Source organism: Amphiprion ocellaris, chromosome 5 (genome assembly GCF_022539595.1).
Source record: "Amphiprion ocellaris isolate individual 3 ecotype Okinawa chromosome 5, ASM2253959v1, whole genome shotgun sequence".
Taxonomy (NCBI): Eukaryota; Metazoa; Chordata; class Actinopteri; family Pomacentridae; genus Amphiprion; species Amphiprion ocellaris.
Window position 1 is genome coordinate 27,940,819 of NC_072770.1, and position 13,213 is coordinate 27,954,031.

The 13,213-nt window shown below is 41.0% G+C and overlaps 1 protein-coding gene across 4 annotated transcripts in view; it reads left to right on the top strand.

Moving 5' to 3' along the window:
• celsr2 (cadherin, EGF LAG seven-pass G-type receptor 2) overlaps nucleotides 1–13,213 on the top strand; it is a 78,066-nt gene that overhangs the window by 41,326 nt on the left and 23,527 nt on the right. For all 4 annotated transcript variants that reach the window (XM_023278896.3, XM_035952205.2, XM_023278897.3 and 1 more), the window contains exons 4-8: nucleotides 5,317–5,432; nucleotides 5,526–5,614; nucleotides 11,822–11,979; nucleotides 12,404–12,567; nucleotides 12,858–12,983. In XM_023278896.3, coding sequence (XP_023134664.2) covers nucleotides 5,317–5,432; nucleotides 5,526–5,614; nucleotides 11,822–11,979; nucleotides 12,404–12,567; nucleotides 12,858–12,983 — 653 coding nt within the window. The remainder of the gene's footprint in view (nucleotides 1–5,316; nucleotides 5,433–5,525; nucleotides 5,615–11,821; nucleotides 11,980–12,403; nucleotides 12,568–12,857; nucleotides 12,984–13,213) is intronic.

Sequence of the window (13,213 nt, forward strand, 5' to 3'; positions counted from 1 at the left end):
CATTTGGAGGTGCTTTGTGAAGGGGGAGGTGCTTTAGAAATGAGCAGATGAGCCGTGAACGCTGAACACATGCAAAGACAGCAGGGCCTCCGATCTGCATAAATCCTGCATGTGATGAAACGAAATCGATGATGAAAGCTGTTCTGGTTGATATCTGTCACAACAAGCGACAACACTATCACCTCTCGGACGCTATCACAGGGAACGTGTTCTGACATTTCGCCTGACTTATTGTGATTCTTGTCACCTTAGACGCGCTCGGCAGGGCCTGACACTCACAATGGCTGCCGGTGGAAATAACATCCCCCTTGTAAGCTTTGTGGACTTGGCCCTTCTTTAAGCGAGGTTCAGATGACAGGCTTTTTTGATGGAGAACTGCTCCGACCAGTTTTGACAATGGTTTATATTTCAGTGGCGGGTCAGAGGAGCTGTGAAGTAGCTGCAGAGTAAAAGGTGCAGATACTGAGAGCTTGAGGCAGGTGAGGTCAACAAGTGGCTCTGTTACCTGAGCCGGCAGTCATCGGGTTTCTCCCAGAAAGAGCTGCTGTTATGACAAACCTCTCAGGATGTGGATCTTGTTCACACAGACCGATGACTAATTTTAGGTCTGAGTGCTTCAATTAATGCTAAGATTCACTGAAAGTACGGTGTTGTAGGATCAGTACAAGAAAGATGATATTTCTTAGAGTGATCATTGTTCTGTTGAGCTCTTTTTAACTCTCCTGTTGTCCTCATTTACGGGCACCAAAAAACATTGTTTCCTTGTCTGAAAAAAATCCAAAAATTCAGCAAAAAAAATTCCCCAAATTTCAGAAAATTTGCAAAACCTTAAGGAAGAAAATTCCAATAATTCCTTAAAAGTTTCCCTTAAAAGTTTTATTTAAAAAAAAAAAAATCCCCCAAGTTTGGCAAGAAAATTGTTGTAAATATTTTTTAAAAAATGAGAAAAATCTTCCAAAAAAAATCCTAAAAATATCTAAAGTGATTACATATATATCTGTAAATCTTCTAATATTTTCTTTAAGAACATTCACATAAAAATCTACCAAAATCCAGTGAAATTCACTGGATTTTGGTTGATTTTTTTTGTGAATGTTCTTAAGAAACATTTTTAACTTTTTTTTTCCACCAAAAAAAATTTCAAAGATTTCCCAAAAATGTTGAAAATGTGGACATCAGAAATTTCACAGTGAAAATATTTTTTTCCCACATTTTCAAACTTTAAAACGGGTCAATTTTGACCCGCAGGACGACACGAGGGTTAATCTTGATATTGAACAAAAGCATAGGTCACTGTTCAGCCCTTAAGAGCATACAGTTTAAGAATATACAGCTGTGTGATGTTCAGCAGTTACAATGTTTACGATGTTTGTGAAAGTGTGCCAACATTTGAGAGTTTGCACTAAACACAACATATTTGATATAGAACTTAAACAGTTGACTAGAAAATTAGAAAGAAAAATACGAAATTCTTTACAGTTTCAGGTTCTGAAATATAAAGATTTTGCTGTTTTTCTGTTTTATATCAATTATATGATATTTTAACTCTCTAAACCCTAAGCAGATCTGGGTGTTTTTGCTCCTGTCACAATTTTGTTCACTGCGAACTCATTTTTTTACTACAGTATGAAGTCCTGCACCTCTAAGAAATCAGCACAGGTATAGCTAGAAGAAGAGACAACTTCTTCAGTATGCAATGTATCACAGTTGTAATGCCCTAAATCTTTAAAAAAAAAAAGAAAAGAAAAAGAAAACAGAAAAGTTTCATTTCTTTGACAATTTAATTTACACAAATAAACAACCCAGAATCAACATTTTGCCCACCGGTGTTGCCATTGTTGGGTGAGAAGTGCTGGCTCTACACACTAAAGATAATTTATTGCTTACATTTCTACTTTGTTGGCATACTTACCTCTTCTCTGCTGTGTGTGGTTCACCCAATTCAGCAAAAAAAGTTCAGCAATTCTGTCAAGAAACTGAGATTGTTTTGTTTTTTACAGAATCTCGTTAGAGCAAATCATAGTAGTTTTTGTGACTTTTTAACTAAGATATGTAGAATTAAGTGATATGGATGAAATTTTTGAGCTCAGATTTGGTTAGAGAACAGCACATCACAGGTGATTATTTCAAGGAACTTCCAACAGTTAGAGATCTAGTGATTTATTCAGTTTTTATCGTTTCTGGCTCTGCTGATTGCCAGAATTTTGGAATCTTTTTTTAAGATTACGTACCTTTCAAACCTGTCGGCGTGTTTTACACTTCAGTGGATAGAAACAGCTATCAAGCAACATCACCACGGCCTTCAAGAATTTGTGATTTTCCTGCCAGTTTCATAGACCAAACAGTACAAACAGTCCATTGAAAAACGAATCAATTGTTTCATTGAGAATGAAAAAAAATAATTTGAAAAAAAGGTAATCATAAATATGTGGGACAAATACAGATCTTGACTCTATGGTAGTGCTACAATGAAACTTCAAACATCCCCAAAGTCATTATATTTCATCCTAAGAGGGAAACATGAACCAAGTGTCATAGTGATCTGTTAAATAGAAGGGTTTCACTGAGATCCACAAATGAGTCAGATGAGATTTCATTGAAATATTTCAGTCTGGATCTAAGTGTTGAATCGATATTTACTGACAAAAAATAAAAAATAAAATCCTTAAATACATTACAGCACTGTACAGGTGGAACGACTTGTCATTTTATTCCCAGTAGTTAATGAAAACATAAACCTGAGTATCTTTATATCACAGCGATGGCTGTAAAGTCAATAAGAGGATCATTTTTTTCCTCCTCACTGCGTACATCTTATGCAGCACAGCATGTTAAGATAGCGTGACATGGTTCCCTACATAAGGGCAGACTGGTTGTTATTTTTACTGATGGGTGCCTAATGTGACACACAGTGATGCCATTTGAGTCAGTATTTAGTTCTGGCTGATTACCCTCATAGTTCAGAGGGCTCAGGGGGGCAATGCGGAGCAGCCTTTTAAATCGATCCGTCAAAGACTGCAGGGCTGCTGAGGAGACTCCAGATAATAATTCTCTTTGGCGTTTTGTGTTTTTTACTGGATGTGTAGAAGCCGTCTGACTGTCCTGTCTGCACTCTCTCCACCATTATTATCCGCTGGAGCATCGGCATCCTCTTTTCTCCTAGGTCGTGATAATCGTTTCTCTCAGTAAGGAGGTCAGTGGTGCCGTGCCCTCTGGCTGCTCTCCAGCTCCAGAATGCTGCACAAACAGCATCATATACAGTATCCACTCCATCCCTAAAAGAAAGGGGGGCAGCTGCTCATGTTGGCTCACAGCATGTATAGATATGTGGATGTGTGAGTGACATCCTCAGACGGAGGCTGCAGCTCCACTTGGGGCAGAGACGACGAAGCAGAAAGTAACTCTGAGTCTAGCAGTGACCTTTGCCAAAGTAAAAAATTAATTGGCTCTTTTGAGGAACATTTAGGCTGCATGTTAATGGAGTAAATGACCAGAAAATACAGATGCCAGAGAGTCGCACATGCTTCTCGGTTGGCAGATGTGCACGGGAGGCCTCATTGTTGGGTCCCCAGTGGGATGGATAATGAATAAATCTGGTAGTTAGTGCTGGATTTTTTTTTCCCTATAACACACTTTCAAACATCCCAGTGACCCATTTCCACAGAATCAGATTTACGACTGCAGACCACAGCTGACAGGTAAAGCGTGATATTTTTAAACCACCGCAGACTTTGATCCCACATAAAGAGAGTGAAACACCATCAGCTCTCCGCTCCCCACATTTTGAACTGTGTGTGTTCAGATGCATTGAAATGTGCGTCAGAATCCACCGCAGCAGCTCCGGGCGCTCTGGTTCCACCACCGAGATGCAAACAGAAATGTGAAACTGAGGCTGTGGTTCCAGCACTGGCAGCTGCCTGCACTCTAGAGTCCTCCATGAGAAAAAGTGTTGTGAAGCTGTCATTACTCTGAACTGTCTTACTGCCGTGCGCTCCTTCCTTAGTAGCGGTAATGCGTTCCCCCAGCCTGCTGCTTTGACATTGCCCTAGTTTTCTGTCTCTGTGTTGTAGTGTGTCATTTAGCATGGCTCTGCATCTCTTCACAGCACGCACATTCCTTCATTATCTGTACTGAAAATACGGCTTTTTCTCCCCTCCTCGTGATTGACGTCATTATTTGTTCGGTGATCTTTGTCAGACCTCTGAACTTCATTGTTACCATATAAAGTTACACATCAGGCTGCGTTGCTGTGCGATAGCTTCCCTCCAGTGTGTAGACAAGGCAACTGTAAGGAGACAGTATGGATATTTTTTAAATGGGTCAAACCAGACCACTGCCCTTTTTCTTTTCTCTTGTCTTTTTCCTTTTAACACAGAGTACAGACATCATGATGCACGTCAGCAGCTGTGTTGTTTGGGGTCTTCATGTTTAAAGGTTGTGGTTGTGCTCTGTTTTTATAATTGCCAGCAAATCCCAGGCAAACCACAATCTCATCCATTCCTGATGATCACATTTTTTAGTTGCAGGTGTTTTTTTGAAAGTTTTTAGGTACGACTAAATATCTCCTACATATGACAGAACCATACTCATTTTACACAAGATTTAAATTTGGTTGTAAGAAAGAGAAAACTAGTAGGTTTACTAGTGGCGTTTTTGAAAATTAAAGATTCTTCCTTTGGGTCTAAAATGATGCATCGTTATTCATTTCATTACTGCAAAACGTTCAGTAATATATGTTTAATTGTACATTATCTCAGAGTTTTGCAAATGCTTTCTGCCATATTCAGTGAAAAATAAGTGATTGATGAGGCAGAAATGATTAAATTTAGTTCAGAGGGCTAAACTTCAAAAATTCATTACAGTACTGGAAAACTATTTGTAGTAAAGCTACAGGATTTTGCAAAGTTCCATGAAGCTAACAGAAGCTTGTACATTTCTTTTTATAATCCACAGGAAGGCTTGGTGATTTGGCATAGAATGAAACAGTGGAGAATTTGGGGAATGTTCCCAGCTCCAGATTAATACACTAACATAGTGTTTCCAGCAGCAGGATGGAGCGTATGAGATCAAAATAAACTACATTTCTCATATTTATCATAGTAAAAAAACATGTCACCCAGAATTTAGGTTTTAGTTAAAGTTTAAGCTACACAGGCCGTACATTTATAACACTTAACTGTCATTTTAGTCTTGGTTTTGTTATTTTATTGGGATTTGTTGACAAGCATTTAGTCTATAGATTAAATGAATACATGAACCAAAGAGAAACAAGATTAAGTATCAAACCAAATTAAAGTAAATTTTGCCGTTTTTCAGATTTGCCACCAAAGAATCCAACGGTTTGTTGCTCTACAACGGCCGCTTCAACGAGAAACACGACTTCATCGCCATGGAGATCATCAATGAGCAGATACAGCTCACTTTCTCAGCAGGTAGAAAACTTGTGCAGATATAATTTTTTAAAAAATTCATGCTCTTTTCGTCTTGTGTGTGTGCAGTCGTTCATTCAACTACTGGTTTCTCAGGTGAAGCGAAGACAACAGTTTCCCCGTACATCCTCGGAGGAGTCAGTGACGGCCAGTGGCATGTGGTGGAAGTTCACTACTATAATAAGGTGGGTGGGAACTCTGAGTTTGGACATTTGTAGGTTTGATGGTTTAAAGGAATAGTTTAGCACTTCACTTTCTCCCTGAGTGGGACATTAGTGTGTTTATTTAAAGGATCCCCATGAACTGAAAGTCAGTCAGCTAATTTCCACGACATACAGCACATAATACATGATAAACATGAAATGAATTAATATATATATAATTACTTTAAATATACAAAACCTGCCAAGATTACCTCAGTATAACGTGTGCAGGCATTCAGATAGATTTTTGAAATTAATTTAAATTTTATTAAATTTTTAAACAATAAAGATATTAATAAAAACTGAGAATTATACAACCGGGTGGTAAAACCAACCCCTCACTGATTTGCTTAGCTAAAAGCTAGCCAGTCTCCATCAAAAACTGTACAAATCTGCCCTCCAGGACCTTTAGACACCCTAATTAACACATTCAATGTCTTTTGTTTAAAATGGATATGAACTGAAATGGAAAAACAACCACTTGTAGTTTTTAGGGGGGTATTTGCAGATTTTGTTACCTTTGGACAGAGCCAGGCTAGCAGTTTCCATCTGTTTCCAGTCTTTGTGCTAAGCTAACTAGCTGTAGTTTTAATATTTACAGATGCAAACAAGCACACTTCCCAAAATGTCACACTGTTACTTTGAATAAGGGTGACCATAGTAACGAAATTATGAATGTATTTTATTCTTTCTGGAAATATCTTTCTTTTAGCCATTTTTCAAAAGTTAATTTATCTTTTGTTGATTATATCTTCCAGTAGATTGGTGTAGACTTATTCTGCCTCCAAAGCCAGTTTCAAAACAACTGAGCAAAATTTTTGATACAAGTTTTAAATTGTGGTGCAGATCCTAAAGATTCCAAAGATGCCAAATACATGAGGCTGCATGATGGTGAATCACCTGAACATTTATATTTTCTTTAATATAAATGAGGTTTGTGTGTTCCTGATGGAGAAGTCAGAACTCAAATGCAAAAATATGAATCAGATATCAGAGGAGAAAAAATGTCAGTCCATTAATGCTTGTGTTTGAGTTTCTCTCAGACTGAACTTAATATAGATTTAATGAAAAAATGGAACAAGCTGATACTGTCAGACAGCGATGTATAAGATGATATTACCAACCTTGAAGCTAGTCAAGGAGATGCGAAAGAGAGAAAGTGTAAGTTAATGGGTTAAAGCTGCTGTCAGGTGTGTCTGAATAAGAGCAGACAGTTACTGAAGGCATTCAGAGTGAAATCAGGTCACATTGTTTATCTGCTGCAGACGACAGACTGTCGTTCTCATGTGCAGGCGGCTACAGCGAGAACTGGCAGCTCTATCTCAGTGGTCTTCATGGAGGACTGACTGTAGTGGGTGTAAACCAGAGAGCAGACAGGAAACACTGAGCTGTGTAAGTTAGTTGTTCTGCCTCTTTAGTGCTGCTGCTCTGCCAGACTAAAGAATTGCTGCTGACAGGCTGATGATCTGGAAGAAAGCCAACGTGCCAACTAGACACTGACGGAGGCAGAGACACAGACAGGAGAGGAGGGGGGTGTGAATGAATGAATGACTGGAAGAGAGTGAAGAGGCAGTGTTTCTCAGATTGGACAGAAATATGTTGCACATTTCTCCATAAGAAAATCACAACAACTCAATCAGTGCGGGAACGTATGGAGCTGTTGTCTCTGCTGTCTCACTGCTTTCCCAGCCAGACACACAGGATGTCACATTTTAGCCTATTGAGGAAGTCACTTTGCATCATAAACATGTTGCCAGGCAACACCCCCGCCGTGTGCATTTTCTATTCAGTGTGTATGATGGCATGGCCATGCCAGATTGTAGCCAGCAGAAGTGATGAAGGGGGATAATCTTGTCCACTTTTGGATGGAAACTTGTTGCCTACAGACATTACAGTCTCATTAATCACTTTGGTACAAGAAACTAAATGTAAGGACTCTGTAATGTTTCTCTGAGCAGCTGGGCTTAAATCGGTAATTGTGCTGCATGTTTAAGGATGACAATTAGAGGTTTGCAAGAACAGCTCTAGAGCAGGTTTCTGACAGTTCAGCCTGCAGACGTTTGAATCTGACTACTAGTCTGATAAAAATAGCGATGAGAAGAGGTGATGTTCTTATTTCAGATGCACCTTCCTGTGTTACCGCCTTTCAGCTGGTTTGGTGACACTGCACACTGATGCATAAGTTAATTAACGTGACACATGAGCTCAGAGTGGCATAATCACTTCTTCTAATGAGCAACAGGAATTCATGATGTGTCCTGCAATAAATCAACATGATCAGTGTTACTGAAGTATATGGTTTGTATTATAAAGGTAATTATTTTCTACAATCACTTGCCATTTTATTACGAGGTAAAACTAACCCGAATTGTCCTGCAGTAAATCTGTCCTTCCTGCGTGTTACAAGGTTTAATTAAGACCATGTTTAGAGAGTGTCAATTCAACTATATGTTCTTTTTCTGTGTTTTGAAGTGTTTATTTGCTTTAGTAACAGAACCCGTTGTTACTTTGTTACTGCACAGTTAAATCTGTCTAACCAGGAGCTGATTGTATTCGTTGTATCAAACCTGTAGCATATTTCCAGTATTAGAAGTGTCTGGCCCCCAGCTCTAGCTGAACTAATTCCATCCGTCTTCCTCTCATGTTCCACATCCTGTGAGTCGCTGAGGTAGAAACGTGGCTCCTCCCTCTGTAGGTATCCCACGGTGGCCCACTCTGACCCGTCTCTGTCCGCAGGGGGTGGGGCAGGGTGAGCCGGGGAGGGGGCACTTTAGATTGAAATGTGGCTTTCAGGATGGCGGGGGACTGTGGAGAATGGCAATGACCGCTGCCTTTGTGTTTGCCTCTGCTTCCTTTGGGGCCGTGGGCAGTGAATGATGCGGCCCCGGGGAAGGTGCCCCTCTCTCTGTTCTTCGGCGGGGGCAGAAAAGCCGAGCAGGAGAGGAGCGAAAGGAGGGTAAAGAAAGGCAGAGAGAAGTATTGACTCGGGCTTTGAACGGGGACTCTGCGCTTCAGGGCCGACCCCTCTTGTTGCTATGGTTTTTCTAGTCAATCTCAGATCCCGTATTTGAGTTGCTCGCTGCCCTGCCCCTCCAGCCCGTCACCCTCTCTGACAGGGAACTCATATTCCCATAATCCTGTGTAGCGGCGGGTGAGAGCAGTGTTTAATGTGGCGCAGAGCAAATATGTGTGTTCCAATCAGCTCTGACAGGCCAGCGTTTTGTTGCAGAGAAAGACGTCCTGACAGACAGTCATTATTGGAGAGTCAATAGCCGTGACTGATGACAGCAGAGGTCAGTGAAAGGAGCGTCCAAGCTGGAGCGCTGCCTGTTTCAGAGCTTTCTCAGCAAAGGGAAAACCGTGGAAAAGAGCATGTCGGATGATTTCACCTTTGGCAATTCACACAACCTGTTTTCTTGTTTCATCATCAACAAATTTGTAACAAATTGGCCTCGAGGAGGATGAACTGAAAAGCAAAAGCTGACTCCAGTCTCCGTTTCCTGTTTAACATGAGTTCCACGGCGCACTGTGACTTTCTGTGGGAAAGGTGCTCGATGACAGGGCCTGCTGTGCTGTTCTGGACTGTCCACTGACAACTAATAGATGCAACAACTTTATCTTCATACTTCACTCAATACCTTTCAAGTGAGTCAGTCAGTCTTGAAAAGAGATGCAACACTGAGGAGGAAGCTGGCTGCAATAGTTGGTCAGCAAAATAATGAGGACGGCACTGATGGATCTGAGTGAGCCGTTTACCAACAGGACGGGACATAATGCCCCGACCATCGTCACTGACGGTTCTCACATTTATCTTCTCAGTTTGAGGCTCTGATCTCTGGGAGACCTTCTGAGGTCCCTCTGCAGCTTTTATTCGGCGTGAAATCCATCTAAACCGCACTTTGTTTTTTCGATGTTTTGTGTATCGCTCTATGTTTTATTAATGTGCTCTGTTCTACACTTTGCTTCGAATTAAGTAAAAGTGCCAAAACAAAACACTGGAAGTATTCAATTAGGAGCAAAGCTGCTTCATTTAAAATCATACTGAGACCTGCAGTGTGGAACTTTTGTCTCCCCCTTCTGTCAGTGAGAGTAGCTACACAAACACCGTTGATGCGTGTTTATGACAGATGCTTCGCTGTCATCCTTCCTCTGAGTCTGTTTTTTCTTCTGGAGCTACAGAAACTTTCATGGCCTCATAGCTCTTTCTGCTGTACTCCTAGTTCCTCCTTTGTCTCCATCATCACAGATGCTCTTCATCTCTGTCAAACCAGTGCTTGCTTGCTACCACCAACTTCTTGACCTCTGAAACATATCTGAAACTATTTTTTCTGCAATATATGTAAAAAGCTTGACGTGCTTTTTGTAAAATCTGCAGCCTAATAAATGTAGTGGAGTAGAAAACACAACATCTCTCCCTGAAATTTAGTGAAGAAAAAATTCAAAACAGTACTAAACTGTGAGGTAAAATGCCACAAAACTGTTGTCAGCGCTGTACTGTTCACCGCTGTGACTATTTTTTTCCTGAATGCTCGATGTCGTTGCGGTGCCGTTAGGTTTCTTGTAGCTGAGACAGTTTTTTTCTCACCATGTTGAGCTCTTCTTCTCCACTGCAGCTCGGTGACACATGTCGTGCTGTGAAGCATTTCAGGTGTTATGAGACAGTTTAGGGTTATTATTGGCTCTGTCTCTCTCTGCACAATCACGAGACACAAAGCAAGAATCCAGGAATTTAACTAACCGCAGCCTATCAGTTACAGACTGATATTATTGGAGGCTCATGGAGATTTAATCTACTCAATGAGAAAATTATGTGAGGGAAGTTAAATTATGGCCTCCAGCTAAAATTCTATCCAACATGACTGGATTGCTTGATAGAGTGTGTTTTGTCTTAATGAACTTACAGTGATGGGGCTGCTAAAGATGTTGCACCAGCCAAAAAAAATAAAAAATCTACAGTATATCTTTAGCTGGGTGACTTTTCTTTGAGCTTTTAAATTAAAGGATCAGACACCAAAGATAAATCAGTCATAACAGCAGAGCAGTCAGGAAATTATAATTCCTGAGCCTCGTGCAGCCGGTTTGACGAGGATCTATTTTAGTTTCACTTCATAGAGAACTGAATATATAGACAGTCAAATCAGAAACCTTCTTCAAGCCATCAGCAGTGAGTCAATTGTTCATACGATCCCTGGCCATGAGACGAACTAATTCCTGCTAAATCCTGTCTGACCAGCTGACAGCTCCGTCCGAGCCGCTCAGTCGCTCTGCTTTCAGCCCGCGACACCAGCTTGAACCCACACTTAGGGTTAATATGATCTTTACGTGACCCCGCAGAAACTGAGCTGTCTGAAAAGAGGTCGCGACCTTTTATTGACAGGATCATCATTCTCTCCCCCGCAGCCCCTCCTACCTTTGTTACTCCCCTCTATTGATTTCTCAGACAATGAAGGAGATCCTTTGTTGACAGGGATGGTGTCCTGCAGAGAGCAAACCCTTCTCCTCTGCGTTTGCTGGCCGGTTGCTGCCTTAAGCTTGAGCTGTTATGATATGAATTATTAAACTGCTCAACAGCAGCCAGCTGAACAGGGAATGAACCCAGTGTGATGCAAAAGATCAGTTATTTGGTTGTTGTTTTTCCATTTTCAGAAGCTGGAGATTTTAAATCTGTCTCTTAAAGCTATGCACAGCTTAGTACTGGTTGAGATTCCCAGAAGTTTCTGTACTGTTTTATGTATTAATCCTCTATTAAATGGGGCAGAACAAGGAGTAATTTTCATAACAAGCCGTTTCTCAGTCCTATTTATGCATGCTGGGTGACCAAAAATACCTCAGCGTATTAAACATAGCAGCGTAGCGAAACAGTTTTTTCTCTTTTTCAGTGTTTCTTGATCTTTCGGTTGATAGATCTTTAGAAAACTATCAAATAAATAAAATGGTATGGGACAGTCATAACTTATATTTTATCTATACATCTCAGCAAATGAGATTTTTGTGCATGTAATAGTGACGACAGCTTGAAATAAAGCAGTTAAATCCTTAGTTGGCTCAGGAGTAAAAAAGTTCTGTAGAATCTCAAGAGAAAATGAATACTTTAACTGTGTATAATACAATCATTTAATCTCCACTGAAACATAAGGAAGGCGCATCGTAATTTATCTTGGTATTCATGAGTTTGCCTCCCTCTTCCAGCCCGTCTTCAGCCAGGCCGGCCTCCCTCAGGGCCCCTCGGACCAGAAGGTCGTTGTCTTGACGGTGGACAACTGTGACACCTCCGTCGCTCTGAGGTTCGGTCACATGATCGGAAACTACACCTGCTCTGCTCAGGGCAGCCAGTCAGGATCCAAAAAGTAAGTCCAAAAGAAGCAGTAAGAGTTCTTTTATTTTAAAAAATGCAAGTTAAATCAAATTTTTTGCAACATGGATTCCGTAAATAACCTTTTTTCTTTGCTCTATAGATTCTCTCATTACTCCTGAATTGACTCCAGTAATTTACTTCATTGCTTTCTTTGCAGTTGCCTCATTAAGGGATAGAGTAAATTTGTTTTGAAATGATGTTCCACATCTCCAGGGTCTTAGCTAAGCTTTGCTTTCTTCCTTTATTGCAATGTTTATCCTTTTTTTTCTGTTTTCATCTCTGGGGGGGAAAATAACACAGCAAACTATGTCTGTTATGAATTTTTCATGCATTTCCCCCCCGCTGCATTAGTGTTGATGGTGTGTTTTGAGGCAGAGCACGGTTCTGAGTGTATAAATGTGTCATGGTGTTATCAGATCTCTGGATCTGACCGGCCCGCTGCTCCTCGGAGGAGTCCCCAAACTCCCTGAAGATTTCCCTGTTCGCAACCAGCAGTTTGTGGGGTGTATGAAGAACCTGCGTATTGACAACCAGCACATAGACATGGCCAGCTTCATCGCCAACAACGGCACTCTGCCCGGTATGCAGCATTTAGCCTGTCTGCTATTTAATCATTTACTTTCTCTCTCGAAGCTGTGACTGTTTTGCAGTGAAACAATGCGTATTGTCAGATCAGCCAAGGGAGACAGAATGGCAGAGGAAGTAACACTGACTCTAATGAGCACAGCAGGAAGGAGGAGTCAGTGGGAAATGATCATTGTACCTGCTATGAATAGTTTATTACCCTCTGACTCTGTGCTGCTCTGATGAAATAATGAGGCAGGATAGATCAAACAGATAGATTACCCTTTTATTTTGCTGCCCTCCTAGGATGCTCTGCCAAGAGACATTTCTGCAACAATAACCCGTGTCTGAACGGAGGAACCTGTGTGAACCTGTGGGGCTCCTTCAGCTGTGATTGCCCGCTTGGCTTTGGAGGGCATAACTGCGAAAGAGGTGAGTCGAGCAGAAAAGAGCGAAGCATCAGGGTGGAAACTCTGACCTGAATCTGAACCCGTCACTGAGTGTTGAGCTGATATCCATCAGGTCAAAAAAAACCAAAGTGGAAACAGTAACCAAAACTGTCGAATACAGAAATGCTTGTGTTTGAATGTAAAAATAACTGGTGGAAAATCAACGGCCTGTAGCTAGTGTTCAAATGTGGAGACACTCAGGGTTAGAACAAG